This window comes from Dipodomys merriami, unplaced genomic scaffold (genome assembly GCF_024711535.1).
Source record: "Dipodomys merriami isolate MVZ:Mamm:240054 unplaced genomic scaffold, mDipMer1.0.p SCAF_85, whole genome shotgun sequence".
Taxonomy (NCBI): Eukaryota; Metazoa; Chordata; class Mammalia; order Rodentia; family Heteromyidae; genus Dipodomys; species Dipodomys merriami.
Genome location: NW_027206457.1, coordinates 2,403,340 through 2,430,754, shown reverse-complemented (window position 1 = coordinate 2,430,754; position 27,415 = coordinate 2,403,340). Strand labels below are relative to the sequence as shown.

The following is a 27,415-nucleotide window of genomic DNA, read 5'->3' as shown; positions in this document are numbered from 1 at the left end:
GCGCGCCGCCGCGCAGGCGGGCCCCGGCGCCCGCAGGCCCCGGCGGGGTGCGCAGAGCCCGCACGCCAGGCGGCGGCTCGCGCCCCCCGGCCAGGGCGCCGCGGGGCGGGGCGTGGGGGGGCTGCGAGGACCTGCGCAGCCGCGTGCGCGCGGGACCCCGGCGCGGGTGGGGCGCAGGGACGCGGTGTTCCCCTCAGGGGGCGTGTCCCCACCCTACCGGGAAAAGTGCGCAGGCGGGCGAGCGGGCAGGCCGGCAGGCAGGCCGGACGGCCGGGGCGGGCCGCCGGGAGTCCCGGAGGCCGCCGACTGGGGGAGGCGACGGGGAGGGGCAGGGGCGGGACGGCACCGCCCACGGCCTCTTCCCCGCGGAGCTGGCGGCGACCTCGTGCGGCCTCCGCCGTCTCAGTGGGCAACAAGCGGAGCCGGGCGGCCGCGCGCGCGTCAGAGGCGCTCGGACACCCAGGTACGTGCGGCTCCGGCGCGGGAACGGTTGGGCCGGGCGGTTGTGGCTCCGCCGCGCCCGCCGCGGCCTCTGACGCACGGCGCGGCCTCGGGGTGCGGGGCGAGCGGTGGCGGGGCGGGGCGGGGCAGGCGGAGCGCGGCGGCCGACGGGAGGGCGGGGCTGGGGCGGAGCGAGGGGCGGGGCCGTCCAAGGCTCCGCCCCCGGGCCCGGAGCAGCGAGGACGCTACGGAGCAGGCGCGTCCTGCCGCCGCCGCCGCCGCTGCCGCCGCCGCCGCCGCCGCCGCCGCCGCCGCCGCTGCCGCTGCCGCCGCCGCCGCCGCCGCTGCCGCCGCCGCTCGCCCTTCCCCACAGCCGCCGCCGCCGCCGCCATTTGCACGGGGACCCCAGTGACAGGGGCTCGGCGGAGGGGCGGAGGGAGGGGGGGAGGGCCCGCGGAGCCCCCGAAGGCGGGAGCGACGCCGCCGGCGCCGGCCGGGCCCCCTGCGCGACCGCGCCACCCGCGGCCGGCCCCGAGCGGCAGCAGCAGCGGCAGCAGCAGCGGTAGCCGAGGCCGGGCGTGCGCCTGAGGCGGCGGCGGCGGCGGCGGCGGCCCTGCGGGAGGCCGGGAGGGGCGGGGGCAGCGGCCGCCGCCGTTTGATGGATCCGAGGATCGCCTGGTTCCAGCCAGAGCAGCTCGGACCGTCCAACAGTCTGTGGATGCAGATCTGGGAGACGACCCAGGGGCTGAGGAACCTCTACTTCAACCACCACTGTCACAGCAGCGGCGGCGCGAGCGGCGGCGGCGGCGGCGGCGGCGGAGGCAGCAGCACGGCCACAGGCGGGAGCGGCAGCAGCACCGGCAGCCCCGGCGGCGCGGCCCCGGCCCCGGCCCCTGCCGGCATGTACCGCTCCGGGGAACGCCTGCTGGGCGGCCACGCGCAGCCCGCGGACCAGCGGGACTTCCTGCCCCTGGAGACGACCAACAACAACAACAACCACCACCAGCCCGCGGCCTGGGCCCGCCGGGCTGCAGCGGGCCCCTCGGCCTCCTCGTCCCCCTCGGCCTCTTCGTCCCCGCACCCCTCAGCCGCCCTCCCCGCCCCCGAGCCCGCCGATCAGGCGTCTGGCAGCAGCAACAAGAGGAAGCGCGACAACAAGGCCAGCACCTACGGACTCAACTACAGCCTACTGCAGCCCAGCGGAGGGCGCGCCTCCGGGGGCGGCCGGGCGGACGGCAGCGGGGGTGTGTATAGCGGTACCCCGTGGAAGCGGAGGAACTACAACCAGGGAGTCGTGGGGTGAGTGCTGGCCCTGCGGCCTGCTGGCGGGGCTGGTGCACACGCGCAGCCGAGCACACGCCCACAGAGGGGGTGGGGGCGCCCCTCCGAGGCCACCCCCACGGCCAGCCAGCGATGCTGCCGCCGCCGCCGCCGCCGCTGCCGCCGGTGTCTGGGAGACCCAGGGCCCTTCTACCATCCCCCAGCCATCCACGCCTTCTTGGGCCCTCACCATCCACATCCTCCCCTGCCCTGCCTTAGTCATTCACACCTTCCTTCTCCTCCCTCCAATCGTCCACACCTCCCTCCCCCCGACCCCCCAGAACTATCCACTCACGCCGCCCATCCCCCATAGTCTAACCTGCTGCCCCTCCGTGCTCTCCAGCCTCTACACCTTTGACTCATTACACCCGTTCCTTAGCACAGACAGATCACCCATTTCCTAAGAGCGTTCCTTTGGATGGTTCAGGACCTGGAGGTGCTTTCCTTGCCAAGAATAGAAGCATCCAGAATGCTCCTCCCCCCTCCCCCAATCGCAGACTGGAATCTCGTTAGCCCTGAAAGGCATTGCCTGCTCTTGACCCTTCAGTCTTTTTTTTTATACTTTTATTAAATATATATATGTATATATAAAGCATGTTTATATAATATATATTAACTAAGTTAAGGCTTGGTGTTGGAGAGCTCTTCTGAGCCCTGATAGAACTTTCCAAGAGTTCATGGTGGACAGTGACTTCTCAAGGTAAAGTTGTCAAGCAAAGGCATCAGTGCTTTCTTTTTAGGGCTATGTTAATGAGTGAATATTGCACCACTCATTTTGTGTTTAAAGTTCAGCTCTTACAAAATGGAATCTTACCTGACCCCTAGTGAATTATGTACATAAGCTGGGAATGTTTCCAGCTAGAATTCCCTTCTGGAAGAGCCCCTTTGCTGGATTGGGTTATTGAGTCTATTTTGTGGTAGTGGTGGTGGTGGTGGTGGAGAAGTAATGCTTTTGGATCATGGTATGTATGTGTGTAATTTGAATTTGAAAAACTGGCTTTCACATTGCTTTTCAAATTCTGTTTTATGTTGAGGGCCAGAGTACACAAATGAAACCACCAATTTTCCTTTGTGAACCTTTTCTTAGATTCACCCATTCAGATCTGTCCCAAGTGGACTTTTTTGAAGGTCTAGGTAAAATGAGTTGGTGGGCGCCAGCTGCTACTAGTGGGTTAGTGTCTGCTCTGTGCGATTTCAGCTCCCACCTTTTAGGGAAAGTTCAGTGGTGTGTTTGAGGATGGTGCAGGGGAATGTGTCTGATCTGCCTTCACTTTCTAGAGGGGTATCCTCAGGCTTGAGTCCTCTGGTGCTCAGCTTCAAGGGCGCTCTCCATGGTCATCACACTTTATTAAGGGCTTGTGGTTCCGTCCTGTTAGCATTTCCAATTTGAAGTATAAACCTGTGGTTTAGTGACAGGCAAACTGATGCATTGGGGTTCTGGTATTTCCTTTTTACAGGAATAAGCTCCAGTTAAGGAATCAGGGTCAACTAAAACATTGAAGTTCCTTAATTGCATTTTACTAAAGCCTCATTACATATGTTTTTAGAAAGGATTCATTATAAATCCAAAGTTCTGGCTGTTGCTTTTTTGATAAATTAGAAATTGCTTTTTAATGTAAAGGATACTGTAAAACATTTGAATTTCTGTAAGAGAAGAATGTCCTTGTATTTTATTCAAATAGTATATTGTCCTGTAAGGGATTAGGAGAGGAATTTTCATTTCCCAGAGGGATTATGGTTTAAAAACTGATTGTAAACCTGTTCTGTGTGTGTGTGTGTGTGCGTGCGTGCGTGCGTGCGTGCGTGCGTGTGCATGCGCACGCTTACCAGTTCTGGGGCTTGAACTCAAGATCTGGGTGCTGGCCCTGAGCTTTTTTGCTCAAGGCTAGCTAGCACTGTACTACTTGAGCCACAGCTCCATTTCTAGCTGCAGCTTTTTTTTTTTTTTTTCTTTTTTGGTAGCTAATTGGAGGTAAGAGTCTCATGGACTTGTGTCCAGCTTGGGCTGGCTTCAAACCCCAATCCTTAGATCTCAGCCTCCTGAATAGCTAGGAATACAGGTGTAAGCTACCAGTGTCCAGCTTGTAAACCTGTTTTTAATGGCTGCCCGTTCTGCTTCTAAAGAAGATGTCAGTGTTAAGTAAAAAAAATTCATTCTGAGACCTAGTTTCAAAAACTGTATTAAGCATTGCCTAAGTGTTTTTTTTTTTTAAGAGCCTGTGGATGCTTAATGATTCTAGTTTTGACTTAGAACTCCTTATTTCTTAACTTTGAAGGAAGCTTTGCTGCTTTTTATACAGGCATTTAAACAATCTGAATTCAGAGCATACCTCAGTGTTTTGTTGCTTGACACTATACATAGTAAAATCGTTTTCCACATTTTCTGTTTTCTTAGGCTGTAACTGATCCTTTGCTAATAGACTAACAAATTATGCATGGTTCCTGGCATCTGAGTTGGCTTAGTTAGATGTGAGAAGGTGGGACAAAGTGTGAAAAGTAGACTAGAGCTACTTGCTTATGTCTTGGTGGTATCTGAATCAGCCAAAACTGGTTGATGGATGACTTATCCCACAACTCACCTTTGAAGCATGGCACAAAATCCTGTCTTCTTCCATTCCCAACTTCTAGATTTTTTTTTGTTGTTCTTTCTTAACTCTTTAAGTACTTGCTTCATGTTCTATAGAGCAAACTGCCTTTTTCTTTATAGGTAAATGTTCCCTCTTACCCACTAGATAGAAATATCTCAGCCAGGCGCTGGTGGTTCACGCCTGTAATCCTAGCTACTCAGGAGGCTGAGATCTGAGGATCTTGGTTCAAAGCCAGCCTGGGCAGGAAAGTCCATGAAACTCTTATCTCCAATAAACCACCAGAAAACCGGAAGTGGTGCTGTAGCTCAAGTGGTAGAGTGCTAGCCTTGAGCTGAAGAGCTGAGGGACAGCACTCAGGCCCAGAGTTCAAGCCCCACGACCAAAAAAAGAAAAAGAAAAAAGAAATATCTCCTACTCCTCCTCTCTTCTCCTTCCCCCCACCTTCCTCCTTCCTTTCACCCTTCTTCCTTTCCTTCCATCCACCTGCCCTGGGCTTGAACTGGGAGTCTGAAGGCTAGTGCTGTATCACTTGACTCACAGCTCCACTTAAGCTTTTTTTTTGTTTTTTGTTTTTCCTGATTATTTAGGAAAGTTTCAAGGACTTTCCTGTCTCAGCTGGCTTTGAACTGTGATCCTCAGATTTTAGCCTCCTCAATAGTAGGACTATAAATGTGAGCCACCACCACCCAGCTTAGAAATTTCTTTAATGTACACTAAAATACTTGGATTTCATCCTAAAGTCTTTATAATTTTCTTTCAAATGAAAGAAATGGGTTCACTTTTTCTGTGGGAAACTATGGAAAGTTTGTTTGCATTCCATTTATTTTATGTTTTTATTTTTAAAGTTAAAACAATTTTATTCATAATAGCATAAAAAAGCACAGCATAGCTGGGCACTGGTGGTTCATACTTGCATTCATCGCTACTCAGGAGGCTGAGATCTGAGGATGCGGTTCAAAGCCAGTGCAGTCAGGAGAGTCTGTGAGACTCTTATCTCCAGTTAAAAAATCTGGAAGTGGTGTTGTGGCTCAAAGTGGTAGAGCACTAGCCTTGAGCAAAAGAGCTCAGAGACAGTGTCCAGGCCTCAAAAAACATCTAAATGGAAAGAAACCCTGCTTGTTTATTAATTGATTATTTATATTTGAAACAGGATAGTTTATTTCAAACTTTTTTTAGTCTTCATTCCTCTCAAGGGTTGGCTGTGGAATAGTGTAGGATGTATCTGCCTGCTTGTCCATAGAAGCAAGCCATTATGAACAGATAGGCAGAGCCCTGAGTCCCAGAAGCTTTCAAGGAAGGTCCTCATGAGCTTGTCCAAGCTCATGAGGACAGGTTTTGGCTTCCTGTACTTAAAGATCTATAGTTGGTTTGTCTAGGCTTTGATGACTTGTTCACAATAATGTTTTGGAGTAAAAAATTTGTCTGAGGGAAGGTCAAGATCTCAATGGAATATCTAACACCTAAGGTTTTTTGTTTTGTGATAAGAGTTGAACCCAGGGCTTTGTGCATGCTAGGTAATTGCCACTTTACCATTAAGCTACATTTGTAGTCCTGGAAACTTTTATTTAAGGAATAATCTTGACCTAAGATGATAGGAAATGGGAGTGGAAGGAGAAAGAGTAGATGTGAGGTTTACAAAAGAAAAGATCTGACTCCTTTAGTAGATGTACTAATCACACTACAGCTTTGAGCATGAGCAACTGGGGAAATGTGTTATTATTGAAAGTCAGGGCTGAAAGGACTAGTGGTTTGGGGCAGAAGATAGAGTGATACTGAGGAAGAAGGAAGGAAGTGGCAGGGGCTGGGATTTGGAGGACTTCACTGCAGTCATAGTAAGCCCATGATGATGGTGGTTATCTTCAGCACTAGCCTGTGGCTCAATTACTACAATGTCATCTGTGTTACTGTGGGCTCCAAAGCAACCACCCACATTTAAATGGATTTGAACAGAAATGTGCTTTTGAGAATATTCTAGCACTAGACTAGAATTCTTATTTCAGAATTTACCAAAATATGGTATACTGTTTCAGCTGAAGTACTGTCATTCCATGATTCCTATCTTCCATGAAAAGTCTTTGATGTTGGTGCCAGTGGCTCATGCCTGTAACTCTAGCTACTTGAGAGGCTAAGATCTGAGGATTGTAGTTCGAAGCTAGCTCAGGTGGGAAAGTTCCTGAGATTCTTATCTGTAATTAAGCCTGGGTGTGCAAGCGCACGCGTGTGCGCGCGCGCGCACACGCACACACACACACATACACACACACACACACACACACACAGAAATTGAGCTGTGGCTCAAGTGGTAGAATGCCAGCCTTGAGCAAAAAAAGCTTGGAGACAATTCCCAGACCCTAAGTTCAATCTTCAGGACCTGCAAAATAAGGCTATGATGAATGAATGCATCACCATCAGGGTCATTAGCATTTTAGTGTGTGGACTCTTTCAATCCTGTTAAATGTTTGGATGTTTCAAAGCAAAAGAAACAGTAGCTGCTGGAGATTTTTAGTCTATCCTGTGTTCATAGAAGTTTAATACATTGCAGGAAAGAAAGGATAACATGGGGAAAAGATACTAGAAAAATCTGATTCTGATTCTAGTCTGCTGGATAGTCCTACTGAGCTGCTGTGAAACTGCTGCCAGTCTCTTTTGGTGTCAGAAGTTCAGTGGGAAGAGACCTTACAAGCTCCCTTGTTGTATTGGACTGGTCTCACTTGACAGTTCTCAGACAACCTGTGTGTCATAGGAATAGTGTAGATCCCAATGCAGAGTGATTAGGTATTCTATACCTGCTGAAGCTGAGAAAATTACAGACACTTCATGTGCTAAGTAGAAAAACAGGCTGTTGAGTGAGTTCAGACAGCTTTCTATTCTCTGTTCTGCTGATTTTGTTAAGAGTAACATTTAGTGGAAAAAGCTGTTTCAGAATTACACCCACAACACTAGAGACTGTATCACATACACATAGGTATGAAGCATTTTCCCTCCAGTACTGGGGTTTGAACTTGGGTCTTACAAGTTGCTCAGCTTGGTTGCTTGGCTGGTGCTCTACACTTGATCTGTGTCTCCTGCCCAGTAATATTTGTTTGTTTGTTTGTTTATAAATGTGCCTGTACTGAGACCTGTTCTTTTACTTGGCTTTTTTGCTTAAGGCCGACCTCTAACCACTTGAGACATTTTTACTACTTTTTTTTTTTTTCTGGTTAATTGGAGTTAAAGAGTTAGTTGGATTTGCTACCTGGGTTGGTAACAAATCACAGCCTCTCCTGAGAAGCAAGGATTACAGGGGTATGCCACTGGCACCCAGCTCAGCCCAGAATTTTGATGGTCTGTGAGCCACAAAAGATGCTCTTCTGGGCCTGGGAAGGTGGCTCAGTGGTAGAGTGCTTGTCTAGCATGCATGAGGCCCTGGGTTTGATTCCTCAGCACAGCATAAGCAGAAAAAGCTGAAAGTGGGGCTGTGGCCTTAAGCTGAAGAGCTGAGGGACAGTGCCCAGGCCCAGAGTTTAGGTCCCACGACCAACAACGACAACAAAAAAAGATGATGTTTTAAAGAGTTTTGAAGAATTAGGGTCCACTACTAGTGACTGTTTTGTGTCTGTTCCCATAGGAATAACTGGAGAGCTCAGAGGGCTTTCTGAGGAATTTAGAGGATGGCCAATGGAATGTTCTTTCCACCTCACAATACTTGCTAGAAACTCAGCTGTTACCAAGAAAGCTTAAAATTTGTTACTATTTTTAAGGTTACATATAATTATTTTCTTGTAAGTGATTATACTTTGGAGTTGATGGTACCCTTGAATTAGGCTTCATTAATTTGCAGCCACACAGCAGGTGACACATTTATTTTCATCCTATAAGTTCCTTGACAGTTTAAAAGACTTTTGTATATACGAAGACATTTGGACAACATAAAAATTAAAATAAAAGATTTTTAGGAAAAAATTGCATATGGAGCCCTTTATATTGTATGTGCATCAGTTCTTCATTCAACTGAACATGTGCCGAGCGATTACGTGTAGTATTTGGTAACTAAACTCAGGAATGCTACATCTAGTCATGGATTCTTCTGAAATATTTGCATGATATTAGGCAGAAACATTTCTTTCAGTTAGTTGATTTAATAAAGGTGCTCAAAAAACCCTTTATCACCAGATGACATGCTAAACCTTTTAAATTTGTTATGATACTATTTCTGTACATAGGTCAACTTAATTTTTTTTTTCTTTTTTTGGGGGGAAATAATTAATGAATGCCTAGGAAGTTGCAAAAACAATTAGAGAAATTTCAGTCCCTTTGCTAGTTGCAACTAGTTGTAACATCTCAGGGAACTAGAGTTTAGTATCAAAACCAGGGAATTGGTATTATTAAAATCCATAGCCTTTTTAGAGTTTGCCAGTTTTACATGTGCTGGTGTGTGTGTGTGTGTGTGTGTGTGTGTGTGTGTGTGTGTGTGTGTGTGTGTGTGTGTGTGTGTGTGTGTGTGTGTGTGTGTGTGTGTGTGTGTGTGTGTGTGTGTGTGTGTGTGTGTGTGTGTGTAGAGTTGTACACTAACAGTATAATCAAGGTTAGGTTAGGCTCAGTGTGGTACATTACCACTGCTCAGGTTCCTTTCTCAGGGAACAAGGAAAGATGCAGAATCACCCATCCCATTGCCCTAGAATCACACACCTGTCCTCCCAAGCCTGCCTGGCAGCTACCATCAGTTCTTGCTGCTCTCATTTTCCATTTTGAGAATGTTATATAAACAGAATTATATAGTATGTAACTTCAGCTTTTCTTTTTTTCTCTCACTATAATTCCTTTGAGTCATCCAGTTTTTGTAGGTACCAGTATTTCTTTCCTTTTTATTTTTGAGTAATATTCCATTCTACAGATGAACCTTAGTTAAGGTTTAATCATTCACCTGTGGAAAGACATTTACCTACAGAAGGGTGAATTCAAGTTTGACTATTAAAAATAAAGCTACTATAAACATTTATGTCCACATTTTTCTGTGAACGTAAGGTTTCATTTTGGGGGATAAATGCCTGGAAGTGCCATATGGTAGGACATGTTTAGTTTTTAAAGAAACAGCTAGACCATTTTCTCAGGTGGTTGCATCACGCCACATTCCTACCAGCAGTGTGTGTGAGTGCCAGATCTTCTGCATCCTGGCCAGCACTCCGAGCACCATGATTTCTTTCAGCGCTTCTAAGATAAGCAGGTAAGCTCAGTGTGCTTTTGTTACATTAAACCCTTTCAGTAACCCCACTTGAACTCAGGGCCTGGGAGCTGTCTCGGAGCTTTTTTCCTCTTTCAAGGCTAGCATTATTCCACTTGAACCACAACTCCACTTCTGGCTTTTTGGTGGTTAATTGAAGATAAGCGTTTCAGGGACTTTCCTGCCCAGGCTGGCTTTGAACCTCAATCCTCAGCTCTCAGCCTCTTCTCAGTAGCTAGGATTATTGGCATGAGCCACTGGCACTCTGCTTTTTTAATTTTTTTTTTTTATTGTAATTGTGGGATGCACCTAATGTCTTGTACATGCCAGGCAAGCACTGCCAAAGAGCTACCTCCCCAGTTCTCTACCACACTTTAATTTTAGTTAAAAAAATTGCAATCAGTAACAACAACATTCTCAATTAGATATCTCTAGGTAAAAATGTAATTTAAAAGGTCTCACTTGGCTGGAGATGTAGCTCAGTGGTAGAGCGCTTGGCTGGCCTACAGAATGCCTAACGTTCAATTCCCAGCACCAATAGAATAAAAAAGCAAAACCCTTGTTCAGGATTTACTTTAGTAAAGGATTTACTGTTTGCTAGTATCATTCTAACTTTGTAGACTTGTAGTATTTCTGTTCTTTCCAGTTCTTCCTTTTCTTCCCTCACCTTTTTCTTCTTCTTTCCTTGCCCTCACCCTTTCTTTCTTTCCTTCCTTCCTTGAGTCAGGGTGTTACTGTGTTGCCCAGGTTGCTCTTTGTGTGTGTGTGTGTACTGGTACCGGGGCTTGAACTCAGGTCCTGGGTGCTGTCCCTGGTTTTTTGGTCAAGGATAACACTTTACCACTGAGGCACAGCTCCATTTCTGACTTTTGGTTCTTAATTGGAGATGAGAGTCATAGACTTAACCTGCCTGGCTAGCTTCTCTTAAACTCCCGGACTCAAGTGATCCCTACCTCAGCCTCTCAACAAGTTGGACTACAGGTGTGTGCTACCACACCAATCTTGGTGGGGTTTTTTATTGTTTGCTTTTTTTTTTTTTTTGTCGGTCGTGTGGCTTGAACTCTGGGCCTGGGCGCTGTCCCTCAGCTCTTCAGCTCAAGGCGAGCGCTCTACCACTTGAGCTACAGTGCCACTTCCGGTTTTCTGGTGGTTTATTGGAGATAGGAGTCTCACGGTCTCTCCTGCCCGGGCTGGCTTTGAACCGCGATCCTCAGATCTCAGCCTCCTGAGTAGCTAGGATTACAGGCGTGAGCCACCAGTGCCCAGCTTGTTTGCTTTTTTTTTTTTTTTTTTTTTTTTGCCAGTCTTGGGGCTTGAACTCAGGGCCTAGGCTATCCCTGAGCCTCTCTGTGCTCAAGGCTATACTCCACCACTTGAGCCACAGCATCACTTCTGGCTTTTTGTGTCTATGTGGTACTGGGGAATCAATCCGTGGCTTCATTCATGCTAGGCAAGCACTCTACTACTAAGCAACATTCCCAGCCCCTTGATTGCTTTGAGACAGGGTTGTACCCTGTAGCTCAGGCTGACTTGGAACTGTAGATCCTCCCTTGTACTGGGATTACAGGAAGGATTACAGGATTACATGCCTGACCTTAGTGTTTCTTTTCCATGGAAACTAGTTATTAGCATGAAGTAAATTTTAGTCTGTAAAAACATGTAAAAGTATGATAGAGGTTGATTTTATTTCAAAATTGAATCCTGTCCTTCTATATGTTATGAGTGTATTTTTTATTTTCTATTGATTTGGTTATTTTGGGGGAATAAACCTGTGGTTAGTGGTGGTGGTGAAGGGTTTTTACAATACTGTTACCTGAATAATACCTTCTAATTGTAGAATTAATATTTAGTCCTATTGTACAATAAGTAGGTTAGGTGAGTGCTAAGTACGATAGGTGAGTGCTTCACCACTGAGCTATGCCCCCAAAGCTAACCTATTCATCTGTACTGCTTTCTGGACTGAGGTGGGACTTGTTTTTCTCACTTGTCCATTACTGTCCCTCTGAAGTCACTGATTTATTTATTTATTTAGTGTACATTAATTATACAGAGGGAGATTTATTGTTGTATTTCTACACTTGTTTATAGAAATATCTCAATTCCCAATCCCCTCTATCACTCTCCCTCCCCTATCTAAATCAATTTCAGCATGTTTTCTTGTTCTGGATTATGTCAAAATAACACAACTTAGCATCATCAATTATTATACATTTCTGCCAAAGCAAGAATAAGAATCCACTAGGATTGTGGATCTGGAGTTTTAAAAGTGAATTTTCAGTCTTTTGGGTTTACTAAATTTTAGTATGACATCTGAGAATTTAGTGTCTGTTTCTTGAAATTAATTTGTTTTTCATTCCTCTCTCTTCCTTTCTTCTTTCCTTCCTCCTTTCCTCTTTTTCCCTTCCTTCTGTTTTCCCTTTCTCACCTGCTAGAGATCAGGTTGAGAGTTTTGTACATGCTAGGCAGGTTTTCTGCCAGCTGAGCCCTGTCCCTATTTCTGAAGTGAGTTATTTGTTCTTCATTTTCTTGTGTGTTTGAGGTGTCTGTACTACTATCTCTTAAGAATACTTGCGCCTGGTGCCAGTGGCTAACACCTGTAATCCGAGTTGCTTAAGAATCTGAGATCTAAGATGATGTTCAAAGCCAGCCTGGTTAGAAAAGTCCATGAAACTCTCCCAATTAAGCACCAAAAAGCCAGAAGTGGAGCTCTGGCTCAAGTGGAAGAGCAACAGATCTTAAGGACAAAAAACAAAAAACTTTAAGGAGAAAAAAAAAAACACATTTCAGATATGTAAAAAAAAAAAAAAAAAAAACAAACCTGAAGGGATAGAGCCCAAGCTCTATCCCTTTAAGCTTTGTTCCTCCATTTCTGTACTATCCCTTAGAGCCCTCACTGCTCCCAAGATAGATAAACAGACAAACAAGACAAAAAAGAAAATCTTGTTTCCATTTCTGGAGTTTTGTGGGGGTTTTTGTCGGTAATGAGGCTTAAATTTAGAGCTCTGGGACAGTGGTCCCTGAACTCTTGCTCATGGCTAGTGCTCTATATCTTTGAACTTCAGCACCACTTCTGGTTGGTGGTTAATTGAAGGTAAGAGGCTCATGGACTTTCCTGCCAGGGCTGGCTTCGAACTGTGATCCCCAAATCTCAGCTTCCTGAGTACCTAAGATTATAGGCATGAACCACCAGCACTCAGCTGGAGTAGAGTTTTTGTTTTTTTGGGTCCGGTTGTGGGGCCTGAGCTCTGGGCCTGGGTGCTGTCCCTCAGCTCTTCAGCTCAAGGCTAGCGCTCTACCACTTGAGCCACAGTGCCACTTCCAGCTTTTTTCTTTTTGCTTATGTGGTGCTGAGGAATCGAACCCAGGCCTCATGCATACAAGGCAAGTGCTCTACCACTGAGCCACCTTCCCAGCCCTTTTTTAAAAATATATGTACACACATACCTATTTTTTTTGTTTTTACCCACATGGATTGTTATAGTTAATTTCTTTCCAAATTAAAGGGTAAAAAAATAACAAATCTCATTTTAACCTGTGGTTTTTCTTTGAATAGGGTGTCAGAGTATTGTGTGTGCTTATTTCATGCACATCCCAGTGTGGCTGTATCTGTAGATTAGGAATTTAAAAGAAACCCAATGACAGTAACATTTTATTGCACCCAAATAAGTTAGAGAATTCTTTTTTTTTTTTTGGTTGGTCGTGGGGGTTGAACTCTGGGCCTGGACACTGTCCCTCAGCTCTTCAGCTCAAGGCTAGTGTCCTTCCACTTGAGCCACAGTGCCACTTCCGGCTTTTTTCTGCTTTTGTGGTGCTGAGGAATCGACCACAGGGCCTCAGGCATGCGAGGCAAGCACTCTACCACTGAGTCACCTTCCCAGCCCCAGAATTTTTTTTTAAGTAATTTTTAATTGAGTACATAAATTTCACAAATTTTACAGTATTGTGAGATAGTGATACTTAAAGTCACAAACACATTTTAACCTCCACAAGTCAAGTTATCATTGACATGGTCTATAAAACTTATGAATTCTAGGGGCTGGGAAGGTGGCTCAGTGGTAGAGTGCTTGCCTCCCATGCATGAAGTCCTGGGTTCGATTTCTCAGCATCACATAAGTAGAAAAGGCCAGAGGTAACTCTGTGGCTCAAGTGGTAGAGCGCTAGCCTTGAGCTGAAGAGCTGAGGGACAGCGCCCAGGCCTAGAGTTCAGGCGCCACGACCGGACCCCCCCAAAAAAAAAAAAAAAAAACTTATGAATTCTAAAAACTTTGGCAATACAACTATTTATTCCAAATTGGGTGATATGTACATTTCTTTTTTTTTTTTTTTGGGTCTGGTTGTAGGGCCTGAACTCTGGGCCTGGGCACTGTCCCTCAGCTCTTCAGCTCAAGGCTAGCTCTCTACCACTTGAACCCCAGCGCCACTTCCGGCTTTTTTCTTTTTGCTTATGAGGTGCTGAGGAATCGAACCCAGGGCCTCAGGCATGCAAGGCAAGCGCTCTACCACTGAGCCACCTTCCCAACCCCTGTACATTTCTTTTCTTTGCTTAGTGTCAGCTGTTCCCTCCTTCTCTCTCATTCCCCCCTTCCCATCACTGCCTTTGAGTTGCTTAATTCACTTTCACAGAACCCAGCTTTTAAAAAAATTTAGTGCAACCTAAGGTTGATGGGAAAATGGAACAGAGTACAGTTTCCATATGTCCCCCAGTTTCTTGTGGTGGTGTTGAAATCTTGAGTAGAGTAGTGCATTTGTTAAAATTGATGAGCCCATTGCATTAATATTGACCAAAGTCCATAGTTGATCTTAGGATTCCTCTTTGTACAGATTCTATGGGCTTTGGCAAATGTTTAATAGTATGTACTTTTTTTTTTTGGTCGGTCGTGGGGCTTGAACTCTGGGTTTGGACGCTGTCCCTCAGCCTTTCAGCTCAAGGCGAGCGCTCTACCACTTGAGCTACAGCACCACTTCTGGTTTCCTGGTGGCTTATTGGAGATAAGAGTTTCATGGACTTTTCTGCCTGGGCTGGCTTTGAACCGTGATCCTCAGATCTCAGCCTCCTGAGTAGCTAGGATTACAGACGTGAGCACCAGCGCCCGGCTCTAATAATATGTTCTTACCACATAGTAGTATATAAAGTGGTCTCACTGTAAAATTTAAATTCTCCATTGGTCCATGTACTCTTCTCACTCCATCAGCTCCTGGCAGCTCTTTGCTGCCTCCACATTCTTCCAGAATGTCCTATGTTGGAATCATACACTACGAGGGCTTTTCAGTGGCTTTTCACTTCCCATGTGCTTCAGATTATTACAAGTCTTTTCCTGGTCTGATGGCTCCTTTCTTTCTTTCTTTTTTTGTTGGTCATGGGACTCGAACTCTGGGCCTGGGCGCTGTCCCCAAGCTTTTCAATTCTACCCCTTGAGCCACAGTGCCACTTCTGGTTTTCCGGTGATTTATTTATTTAGGATTACAGGTGTGAGCCACCAATGCCTGGCTTCCTTTATTTTTTTAGTGCTAAGTAATACTCCATTTTATGGATGCACCAGTTTGTCTATTCAAGCGCCTACTAACAACATCTTGTTTTTTCCAAGTTTTGGCAGTTATGCATAAAGCCACATAAACATCTCTGAAAGTTTTTGTGCGTCTCTGCAATATTTTTTGTCCTTTGAATGGACACCAAAGAACGTTGGGGGTTGTGTGCTACGAGGAGTTTTGCCAAAGAGTCCTCCAAAGTGGCTTACTGTTTTTTATTCTCACCAGCAGAAGATGAGAGTTCTGGGTACTTCACTTCCTCTCTAGTACTTGGTATTGTCAGTGTTTTGAGTTTTCACCATTCTAATAGATACATAGTGGTATCATTTTGATTTGTGATTTTCTAATGACATGTGACGAGCATCTGTTACTGTTGAAATGTGTCCCTTACAAGTTCATGTGTGGGAAATCTAATCCCCAGGACAACAGAGACTTTTTTTTGTGCTGGTCGTGGATCCTGAACTTTAGGCTTGGGTGCTGTTCCTCAGCTCTTCAGCTCAAGGCTAGCACTCTACTACTTGAGCCACTGCACCATTTCCAGCTTTTTCTGTTCATGTGGTGCTGAGGAATTGAAGCCAGGGACTCATGCATGCAAGGCAATCACTGTATCACTGAGCTACCTTCCCAGCCATCAGAGACTTTTTTTTTTTGGGTCCGGTTGTGGAGCCTGAGCTCTGGGCCTGGGCACTGTCCCTCAGCTCTTCAGCTCAAGGCTAGCTCTCTACCACTTGAGCCACAGCGCCACTTCCGGCTTTTTTCTTTTTGTTTATGTGGTGCTGAGGAATTGAACCCAGGGCCTCAGGCATGCAAGGCAAGCGCTCTACCACTGAGCCACCTTCCCAGCCCCCATCAGAGACTTTTAAAGAAAGGATTAGACAGCCAGATCTGGTGATAAAGGTCTGTGAACCCAGCATTTGGAAGGCTAAAGCACAAGAGGACCATAAGTTTGAGGCTAGCCTGGGCCACATAGTGAGACCCTGTAAATAAATAAGTAAATAGACAAGTAGGAAAAAACAAGGAGAAAGAAAAAAAGAAAGGGTGACTAGGGTGTGAGGGCTCTGCTCTGAATAGATGGATTTTATTGCAGTGTGTTACCTTGAGAGTGGGTTATAAAAGCAGATTTGGCCTCTCTAGCTCTCCTACATGCTGTCACTATGAGATTCCTTCCATCATGTTACGATGTTTTATCCTGTTTGTATCTAATGCTATAGAGTTTTCTTCAAGCACTGTTTTTTTTTAGTATCCTACAAATTGTCACATGTTGTATTATTTTTATTTTCATTTAGAAATTTTCTTGATTCTTCTTTGGCTACACAGGAGCATATTTTTTTGTCTTCAACTATGTATTTTGGGATTTTCCAGCTGTGTTTCTGGTATTTCTAGTTTAATTCCATTGTGGCCCAAGAGCAGACATTTTATTACTTTTATTCTTTTTAATATGTTAAAGTGTGTTTCATGGTTTTGTACATAAAGTAGCATGGTGGTAACTCAGCTATAAGAAGGGAGGAAATTCTGGCACATGTATAACATGTACCTTGAAATCATTACGTTAATGTAAAGAGTCAGACACACGGATGAGTACTCTATGGTTTGCTGAGATGAAGCACCTCAGTAGTGAAACTCACAGAGACATGAATTCAAATGGTTATTGCCAATTGCTGTGGTGAAGATGGGAATGGGGAGTGTTCCATGAACTCCAACAGTCTTGTGTGGGGAAGGAAGATTAAAAAGTTCTGGAGATGTGCTGAATTACAGGCAATGTAATCCTAGCTATCAAGGAGGCTGAGACCTGAAGTACTGTGGTTTGAAACCAGTCTGGGCAGCAAAATTTGTGAGATTCCTTCCAGTTAACCAGCAAGATGCTAGACTTGAGGCATGGCTCAAATGGTAAAGTGTCCAGCCAAACAAGCTGAGCAAGCAGGAGGCTCTAATTCAAACCTCAAACCCCAGTTACCACCCTACCCCCAAAAAGGATATACAGAATATACTTTGAGAACTACTAGCCTAGAAAGAGGTAGAAATCTTTTTTTTTTTTTTTTAATAACTTGGAATAGTAGGTATAGTATATCGGTGGAACACTTGGTTGGGGCATGCACTTGATCTCCAATTGTAATATAAAACAAAAATTGCTAACTTGAGCCTCCTAAGTTAAATGACTTTATTACCAAGTTCCACAGCTGCAGTGGCTTTCTTTCTCTGAAGCCTGGGCTGTGAAGGGTCCCAGTGTACAGTATATTCTGGTCCTGTCAACCTGTAGGTGAGGTTTGGTGTGTCTCCAGGCTTCCTCCCTGACCCTTGGTGGTTCCCACAGTCCAGTGCCGGTAGGTGTTATGGTTGTGATAAGAGGGGTAGATAGGTGCTGTGAGCTTAGGAATAACTCCTAGGTTACATACCCAGAAACAAGCGCATTCTCAACTGGAACCCACCCTTGGGAGAGGTTCATCAGATAAGTTGAGGGTGCTGTCTCACATTGTATTTTAAAATACAACAATCATATGGAGCACAGGTTGACCTTTGCTGCTCAAAGACCTATTCAAGTTTGGGCTCTCAAACCTGGCTGTCTGGAGCCCAGCTGGAAGCTTAGAGTTCAAACCATATTGTCTAGCCTGGGAGAGGAGATGCTGGGAGGCGTGCACGTTTTTACTCAGACATCATAGGTTTGCCTCCCTACTTCTTTTTATATGATAATGAAAATCTGACCAATTGAAACAAACAACTTCAAAATAGTTAACATGTAAAAAAAATCACTTTCATGAAGTAAAGTTTGGCTCAGGTAGGCCTTGTTACACTATTGTTTCCTCTTTTCTCTTTTCTCTATTGTTTCCTCTTTTCTCTTCCTTCCTTCCTTTCTTTCTTCCTTTTTTTTTTTTTTTCTTGCCAGTCCTGGGTCTTGAACTCAGGGCCTGGGCACTGACCCTGAGCTTATTTTGCTCAAGGGTAACCTAGCATTCTACCACTTGAGCCACTGTGCCACTTCCGGCTTTTCTATTTATGTGGTACTGAGGTATTGAACCCAGGGCTTCATGCATGGTAGGCAAGCACTCTACCACTGAACCACATTCCAGCCGATACACTATTGTTTTCTGAACTAAAAGTAACAAGTGTTCATAAGGAATTTGTGATTACACCTAAGATTTCTTTTAAAAATTTTGATGTTGCACTAAAAGTGCTGGTCTTTTTGTTGTTTTTTATTTTTGACAAGCATGACAATTTTTTTTTATTAGTGAAAAGCATAGAGTGTGCTCTTTTTAAATGTGGAGACAGTGTGCCTTGAATACTCTTGGTCAACCAGATTGTAACTATCCACACTCATGGATTTGAATCCCCTTAATAGGAATACTGAATAAACCATGATTTATGACCCAAGTTTTTCTTAAAATTGAAATGAATAAAAGAAAGATATTTATTGTCCTTATAAAAACTTAAGACAGGGCTGGGAAGATGGCTCAGTGGTAGAGCACTTGCCTTGCATGCATGAGGCCCTGGGTTCGATTCCTCAGCACCACATAAGCAAAAAGAAAAAAGCCAGAAGTGGTGCTGTGGCTCAAGTGATAGAGTGCTAGCCTTGAGCTGAAGAGCTGAGGGACAGCGCCCAGGCCCAGAGTTCAGGCCCCACGGGCCCAAAACAAAAACACAAAACAAACAAAAAAACTTAAGAATATAGAAAAGGCCGGGGGCTGGTGGCTCACGCCTGTAATCCTAGCTACTCAGGAGGCTGAGATCTGAGGATCTCGGTTCAAAGCCAGCCTGGGCAGGAAAGACTGTGAGACTCCTATCTCCAATAAACCACCAGAAAACCGGAAGTGGCACTGTAGCTCAAATGGTAGAGTGCTCGCATTGAGCTGAAGAGCTGAGGGACAGCGCCCAGGCCCAGAGTTCAAGCCCCACTACCGACAAAAAAAAAAAAAAAAGAATATAGAAAAGGTGGGAGTATTGTGTAACATTTTAATCCCAATCCCATCAGAGGAAGCCAGAATGGTTTTTCCAGTATTAAGATAATCTTCCATACCTATTACTACCAGGTGGACTGACTAGAGAACATGCATATTCTTCTTTAGGGTTTCTAGGCAGTGATGTTGTAATGTGTGTTTTGTTTTCAACTTGACTTTCTCCGCGTAACATCTTGAATTTTTTAATGTAGAATTTGTATAAGTGCTTTGTACAGTTGTATGGCTGTAGAGTAGAACTCTTATCTATGGGAGATGTGTTCCAGTATGCTAGGTGGATGTCTGAACCTGCATATAGTACCTACCAGACTGCATACCACATGTACATACCTGTAATATAGATTAATTTATGTTAGGCACAGTAAGAAATTAAGACACAAGCCAGTTTTTCAGTCCAAACCTATTCTTGGATCTGTGTAACCATGTCTTGCAGTAAATGGCTCACTGTCACACATATCTTGGGATCCTCAGAGTAAGGGCTTTCTGGCTCAACACATTGCCCACATTTGGAACATTTTCTATTCATGTCTTCTACCCACAAATTTAATGTCTTTTCTGTCTTAATGCTTGTCATACACTGTAGCTGTAACTACTGCAGTTGGAAGTACAGCAGAAACTAGCATGGGTTTCTTTTTACCCCTTCACAGTTTTGCACTAAAGATAATGTTTTTACCATAGGTATTGGCAAACATCAGCATACTTTTTTTTTTTAATTTCCTTAAGCCAAAGACTTTCTACGTGTGTACTTAAAGGCTGCATTCAGGGCTTCTCTGAACTTGTATGGTGCTATGACTAAGGAAAATAAGGGCTACTTGGATGTAAGCTCTGCAACAGTGAGTCTGATAACTAGACTACCATGGGTGCGTAGGTGGACAGTGTTTACAGCATGGGTACTTTGGACACAGAGTTTACGTCTTGCTCCTTCTGGCTGGAGGGTGACGGTACATGATGGCACCAAGCTCCTCAAAATGGTGTATAACTTAAAAACGTTGTGACTTGCTGTGTAATTTATGTGTGATGAGTTATTTCTGGAATTTTCCATTTAGTATTTTCAAACTGCAGTTGAGGCAACTGAAACCATTGAAAAAGCAAAACTGCAGATGAGATTGCTGCCCCGTACTTTCATTTAACCAGTTTCCTACATAAAGGTTATTTCTTTTTTTGGAGGGCGGACGGGGGGGTCCGGTCATAGGGCCTGAACTCTGGGCCTGGGCACTGTCCCTCAGCTCTTCAGCCCAAGGCTAGCACTGTACCACTTGAGCCACAGCGCCACTTCTGGCTTTTTTCTTTTTGCTTATGTGGTGCTGAGGAATCGAACCCAGGGCCTCATGCATGCAAGGCAAGCGCTCTACCACTGAGCCACCTTCCCAGCCCAAAGGTTATATCCTAATTCACCACTCCGTGACTCTTCTAGTCCATGCTTCCTTTGTGCCACAGCACTTCCTTGAAAAGGGTGTGCATTTAAATGTTTAACAGATCCTGATGACTTGTCCTCCAGACATCCTATGCTGTAGAGGTGGTGGAGGTAAGCTGGGTACTCAGGCAGATTTGTTGGACTTCACTAATCTTTAAATATTTGAGTTAAACATATGCAGAGCAGATGTCAACTTTTTCCCCCCCTCAGGTGGTACTGAGGATTGAACTCAGGGTTTCTTGCTCGTAAGGCAGATGCTCTACCACGTGAGACATGCTGCTACTCCTTTTTTAAATTGTGCAGTATATTTATTCATGTTCTGTGTTCTTTCAGAAACTTAAGTAAAATAATGAGATTTAAAATTAAAAATGTTGCCCAGTTGTTTCTTATTTAGTGATTGAATTGGTTATAATGTTTTTAGGTTATAATGTTCTAACCATAATGTTACTTCAATCCTAAGCAAGGAAATAACCCCCAGATTTATAGCTATACAAATCTGCTAGTTTTTTTTTTTTTTTTTTTTTGCCTTGGTTATTTTCTAGGTAGGGTCTCACTTTATGCCCAGGTGGGCCTGTGCTATACTCCTCCTAATTGTGGTTGAAATAGAGTCTTATGAACTTTTTTATGCTTGGGTTAACCTTGAACCTTGATCCCAGTCTCCAATCTTTGCCTCCTAGGATTATAGGCCTGAGCCATGGTGGTTGGCAGAATATTTTCTTAGTGCCATAAATATGAGGAGTATTTTGACTGTCTGCAGTCCCATTGTCAGTGTGCTGGGCATTGATTTTGAAATACCATGCTGAATACAATGCTGAATTAGCTTAATGAACAAATTGTGGTAATAAGAATAATTGTGTTAAAACATCAAATGTCAAGAGAAAACTATGTATTCTGTATGTGTGTGTGTGTGTGTGTGTGTGTATACACATGTGTACCTGTGCCTATGCTTATGCCTGTCTCTGTACTTGGCTTGAAGTAAGCTGTCCCTTAATTTTTTTGCTAAATGCTGGCACTCTACCACTTGAGCCACAACTTAAGTGCACATGTGTGCACTATTGGAACATGGTTATTCTGTGTTTTTTTTCTTATTTTTCTTATTTATTTATTTGTTTGTGCCATTCCTGGAGCTTGAACTCAGGGTCTGAGTGGTAGCTCAAGGCTACCACTCTGCTTGAGCCACAGCACTGCTTCCAGCTTATTTCTGTTTATGCGGTACTGAGGAATCTCACCCAGGGCTCTGTGCATGCAAGACAAGCAATCTACCACTAGGCCACATTCCCAGCCCTTGTATTTTCTTTGGAGTTTTGCCCTTCATATGTGTTAGAAATGTTAGAAATGTTAGTGTGTTTAATAGTTTTTCTTCTATATTTGTTCAAGTGACTAAAAGATGACACCAGAAATGACAAGCATTTCATAGTAAATCATCATTTGTAGTAATCTCTGAATTCGTGTTTTTGTCAGTGAAATCAATTTAAAAATAATTTTCAAGTTGTTAAGAGGAATTACTTAAGATCTTTAACTTCAAACCATATAGAGGGGGGAAAAGGAGACAAGCTCATGAAATGTTTTAATGCTCTCCTAGTGTGCCTTGGCCTTTCACATGTATTTTCATAGTATACACATGCAGCTTTTTTGTAGGTGAATGTGTTTCCTATATGAATATTCACTGCTAAGCATTCCCCTACTGTTTGACTCTCAACTACATTTTTTTTGGTCTGTTATAAATAAAGCTGTAGAAACAAAGTGTTTACTTTTTAGCTAGTATCTCCATCTGTGTTGCCCAAAATAAGATTGCTGGGGTTCTTATTGTATGATGCTAGAAAGATTGAGAAAGTTAGCAGTGAAGGGGGGGGAATCTAGCATGTAAGATTCCTTGCCCTTTTTCTCCTTTCCATAGATTAGATTAGTTTATTATGACTTGGTATAGTGGTCCTGGGATTTTTGCCACGCGCGTGCACGTGCGCGCGTGTGTGTGTGCGGCCCCCATCCATGTCTGTGAGTGCATGTGCATGCATGTGCACTGTGCTGCGCTATCATACTTTGAAGTCTTATTAGTGTGTTTTTTGATATGCTAATTATTCACTTGAAGGTGAATAATAGTGAAATTGAAACCACTAAGTTAGAAAATTATATGTAAGGTGGAAGTGTAGCTAAGTGATAGAGTGTTTGCCTGGAATGCATGAGGCCCTGGGTTCTAACCTGAGCCTGGGAAAACAGTAAAGGTGAGGGGTTTAGCAGTGTAGAAGTGGGCTACTGTGGGGCTGGGAAGGTGGCTCAGTGGTAGAGCGCTTGCCTTGCATGCCTGAGGCCCTGGGTTTGATTCCTCAGCACCACATAAGCAAAAAGGAAAAAGCCAGAAGTGGTGCTGTGGCTCAAGTGGTAGAGCGCTAGCCTTGAGCTGAAAAGCTGAGGGACAGTGCCCAGGCCCAGTGTTCAGGCCCCATGACCTGACCACCCCCCCCCCCCCCCAAAAAAAAGAAAAAAAAACAGCCCTCTGAATTATTTTAGGTGCTGGGAAGGTGGCTCAGTGGTAGAGCGCTTGCCTTGCATGCCTGAAGCCCTGGGTTCAATTCCTCAGCACCACATAAGAAAACAGGCGGAAGTGGCGCTGTGGCTCAAGTGGTAGAGCGCTAGCCTTGAGCTGAAGAGCTGAGGGACAGCGCCTAGGCCCAGAGTTCAGGCCCCACGACCGGACCCCCCCCCCAAAAAAAAAGAAGTGGGCTACTGTGTCTTCCAGTGGAGAAGAAACTACCATAACAGGAAATTAATTAATGATCAAAAGACCTCTTGAGCTTGTGTGGATTCTTTTTTGCTTTTGAGATGGGCTTTTACTTTTTTTTTTTTTTTTTTTTTTTTTTTTTTTGTCGGCCGTGGGGCTTGAACTCTGGGCCTGGGCGCTGTCCCTCAGCTCTTCAGCTCAAAGCGAGCGCTCTACCACTTGAGCTACAGCGCCACTTCCGGTTTTCTGGTGGTTTATTGGAGATAGGAGTCTCACGGTCTCTCCTGCCCGGGCTGGCTTTGAACCGCGATCCTCAGATCTCAGCCTCCTGAGTAGCTAGGATTACAGGCGTGAGCCACCAGCGCCCGGCTGGGCTTTTACTTTTTATGTAGTGTAGGCTGGCTTTGAACTTTTGAACCTCTTCCCTCTGCTTCTACCGCCGTTCCCCTCCCTCTCTCAATGCTGGTATTATAGGTGTGTACCATCACACTCAGCTTTATGTGGATTCTTTCAGGTTATCCTGTGAAACCAGTAGTATCTAGGAAAAAGCTGAGATAGGCAGATACAGATTCATGTATTCTCTAGTAACTTGTGGAGAAGCTGTTGGGCTTCTGCTATTTGATTGTTCTTGCATTAAGGTTCTTCATGCCATAAATAAATGGTCACTCTGGAATTCTTCATACTCCATGGATCCTAATAAAAAGACATACAATTATTTTCAGTATTCATAAAGGGGAACAGGGCTGGGAAGGTGGCTCAGTGGTAGAGCGCTTGCCTTGCATGCCTGAGGCCCTGGGTTCGATTCCTCAGCACCACATAAGCAAAAAATAAAAAAGCCGGAAGTGGCGCTGTGGCTCAAGTGGTAGAGTGCTAGCCTTGAGCTGAAGAGCTGAGGGACAGTGCCCAGGCCCAGAGTTCAGACCCCACGACCGGACCCAAAAAAATAAAAATAAATAAAAAAATAAAGGGGAACAATCTGCCTATTAATCTGCCTATTGAATGCCAGATTGTAAGTAATCCTCCAGTGCACAGCCTTTTTTTTTTAGTCAGTCATGGGGCTTGAACTCGGCCTGGGTGCTGTCCCTCAGCTCTTCAGCTCAAGGCTAACGCTCTACCACATGTCCCACAGGCTTTTTTTATATGTGTGTGCTGTTACCAATACTTCATCCTCTGTATAGTTGAATATTACTCCAATTGTTTGAATATGCTGTTTTGTTGATCTGTTTTGTTGATCTCAACATTTAGGTTATTTTCAGTTTTTGAACTATAAATTATTGGCTGTGAACATTCATGTTTAAATGCTTGTGTGAGGTTACAATTTTAGTTTCTCTGGGTAGATAACTAGTAGTGATCCCTTCTGATTCTCAGTGCCATTTTCAGCCCTATATGCTCTCATATTTCCTGTGTCTCCACAGAAATAGTATGTAGGCTTAAGTATAAGAAAAAGACCTAAGCACAGTGTGTGTGTGTGTGTGTGTGTGTGTGTGTGTGTGTGTGTGTGTGTGTGTGTGTATGTGTGTGTGTGTGTGTGTGTACAGAGACCCAACGAATGGCTATAGGGTTATTTCCTCTTGGATATCATACATAAAGTCTAGTTCTGACAAAATAGTAAGCATCAAGGTACAGTAGAGGTTTTTGGTTCCTAAGGAATTTTTGCACTTTATTAAGGACAGTCTCCAGTTACCTGCAGTGACTATGAATCAGTCTCTCTGTGTTGCTTACTTGCTCACTCTGCATTTACTTCATTCTTTATACTTCTGGTGGGAATTTTTTTTTTTTTTGGTCGGTCGTGGGACTTGAACTCTGGGCCTGGGCGCTGTCCCTCAGCTCTTCAGCTCAAGGCGAGCGCTCTACCACTTGAGCTACAGCGCTACTTCCGGTTTTCTGGTGGTTTATTGGAGATCGGAGTCTCACGGTCTCTCCTGCCCGGGCTGGCTTTGAACCGCGATCCTCAGATCTCAGCCTCCTGAGTAGCTAGGATTACAGGCGTGAGCCACCAGCGCCCGGCTCTGGTGGGAATTATTTCTTTTACTTTCAGATTTAGAGGCAAGTAAAAAATTGTGTTAATAATTGTGACTATAGAGTGATGGAGGACTGCTGATGATATGATTGACAGGCAGTTCTGTCCATCTCATATCCTGGGTGAGAGGAAGGCAGGGTTGTCTACGATGCTGCAGATGAGTTGGTGCAGGGATGATGAATTCTGAAACATTGCCGTGTCAGTGAACTGTGTTCATGGCTTAGGAAAGTTTTAATTCCTGATTATGTAAACTGATTTAGTCATTGCTAGTGCTAGAACTTGAACTTGGGTTCTTATGGTCTCACTCAGCTTTCTTGATCATGGACTCTACCACTTGAGCGGTGCCTCCATGTCTAGCCTTTTGCTGGTTAATTGGAAATAGAGGATCTACTGGCTTCAAATCCAGATTCCCCCATGTCTCAGCCTCCTGAGTAGATTACAGGTGTGAGCCACTAGCACCAGCCCAAATTTTCTTTCTGTTGACTATTTGGATCTTGGTAAAGAGACAGCAATATATTGAACTTACCAGATCCTACTAAATTTCGCAAATGTGAATTCTTCTTCCTTTTCTTCCCTTTCTCTTCCTGTGTTGCCTGTTTCTTTTTATGTAGGCTTACACATTTTTATTACACTACTACTCACACCTCCTTTCTATCCCTGTTTGTCTGCTGTGACCTGTGTTAACATTCGTTAGATGAAGTGTTATCTGGATTTTTAAACATTAAATAAGTGGTTTAATTTATTTTTTTCCCTTTGAGTTACATATATATGTATATGGCTGGTTGAAGTTTCCTTATTTTTTACTTTTTGGTGCCAATCCTGGGCCTTGAACACAGGGCCTGGGCACTGTCCCTGTGTTCAGGACTACTTCTCTACCATTTGAGCCACAGGTCCCTTCTTGGTTCTCAGTGCCATTTTCAGCCCTGTATGCTCTCATATTTCCTGTGTCTATACAGTTCCACTTCTGACTTTTTGGTTTTTAATTGGAGATCAGAGTCTCATGGACATTCCTGCCCAGGCTGGCTTTGAACTACGATTCTCAGATCTTAGCCTCCTGAATAGATAGAGATTATGGGAGTGGCCCACTGGTACCCAGCTTTGCCAAATTTGGATTGTGTTTTCTGGGCAGTTGGAGTCCTATTCAGAAAATAATTACCTGTACTTATAACTACCAGAGTTCTCCCTGTAGTACATTCAAAATTTTAGGTCTTATTTTGAACTCTTTGATCCAACTGGTGTTGATTTTCTTATAGTATGTGAGATGGAGGTCAGTTTCTGTTTGCTAAAAGGAGGATACCCAGTTTTGCTAGCACCATTGTTGACTAGGCTGTCTTTTCTCCACTTCTGTCAAAAATTCATGGCTTGTAGCTGTGTGGTTTTATTACTGGGTCTTCAATACTGTTCCATTGGTCTTTGGATGTGTGTTTGTGCCAGTATCAGGCTGTTTTTGTCACTATGGCTCTATAGTATAATTTAAAGTCTGGTATTGTGATAACTCCAGCAGTGTTCTTTTTATTTAAACTTGCTTTGCTATTTGAAATCTTTTATGCCTTTGTATGAACTTTTGAGTTGATTCCTATAATTCTGTGAGGAATGTACTGGGATTTAATTTTTTTTTTTTTTTGTCAGTAGTGGGGCTTGAACTCTGGGTGCTTGAACTCTGGGCTTGGGTGCTGAACCTCACTGGGCAGTTCAACGCGGGTCCTGCTCTACCACTTGAGCCACAGCATCACTTCCAGTTTTCTGGTGGTTTATTGGTGATAAGAGTCTCACAGGCTTTTCTGGCCAGGCTGGCTTTGAACCCTGATCCTCAGATCTCAGCCTCCTGAGTAGCTAAAATTACAGGTGTGAGCCACCAGTGCCTGGCAGTTTTTTAATTGTTATTATAAAGGTAATGTACAGAGGGGCTACAGTTACATAAGTCAGGTAATAAGTGAATTTTTTTTTGGACAGTGTCACCCCTTCCCTTGCTCTCTCCTAGTTTTTCCCTCCCATCCTCACCCAAATGTTGTATAGTTCGTTTTCAACATTGTGAGTACCATTGCTACATTTGTTCACCCTTTGTCCCTCTTACACTTCCAAAGACTTGTAAAGGAACAAATAGAACAAAAAAGAAAGAATACAAAAACAGCAAAAAGGAAAAAAACTTCTTGTTTTCAATTCAATTTCAGTGCATTTAGATAAATACTATTTTGTATAATCAGATGCACATAGGCATTGTAAGCCTTTCGGTTCCTCTA

General features: G+C 44.5%; 1 protein-coding gene across 4 annotated transcripts in view; it reads left to right on the top strand.

Annotated features, from left to right (window-relative positions):
* The first annotated feature begins 355 nt into the window (after positions 1 to 355).
* Tent4b (terminal nucleotidyltransferase 4B) overlaps positions 356 to 27,415 on the top strand; it is a 61,667-nt gene continuing 34,607 nt past the window's right edge. The window contains exons 1-2 of one of the 4 annotated variants that reach the window (XM_070011944.1): positions 356 to 463; positions 1,225 to 1,740. In XM_070011944.1, coding sequence (XP_069868045.1) covers positions 1,343 to 1,740 — 398 coding nt within the window. In that variant the 5' untranslated portion in view covers positions 356 to 463; positions 1,225 to 1,342. Of the gene's footprint in view, positions 464 to 1,067; positions 1,741 to 27,415 lie in introns of those variants that run through there. The other 3 variants (XM_070011943.1, XM_070011941.1, XM_070011940.1) reach the window with 3 other exon arrangements.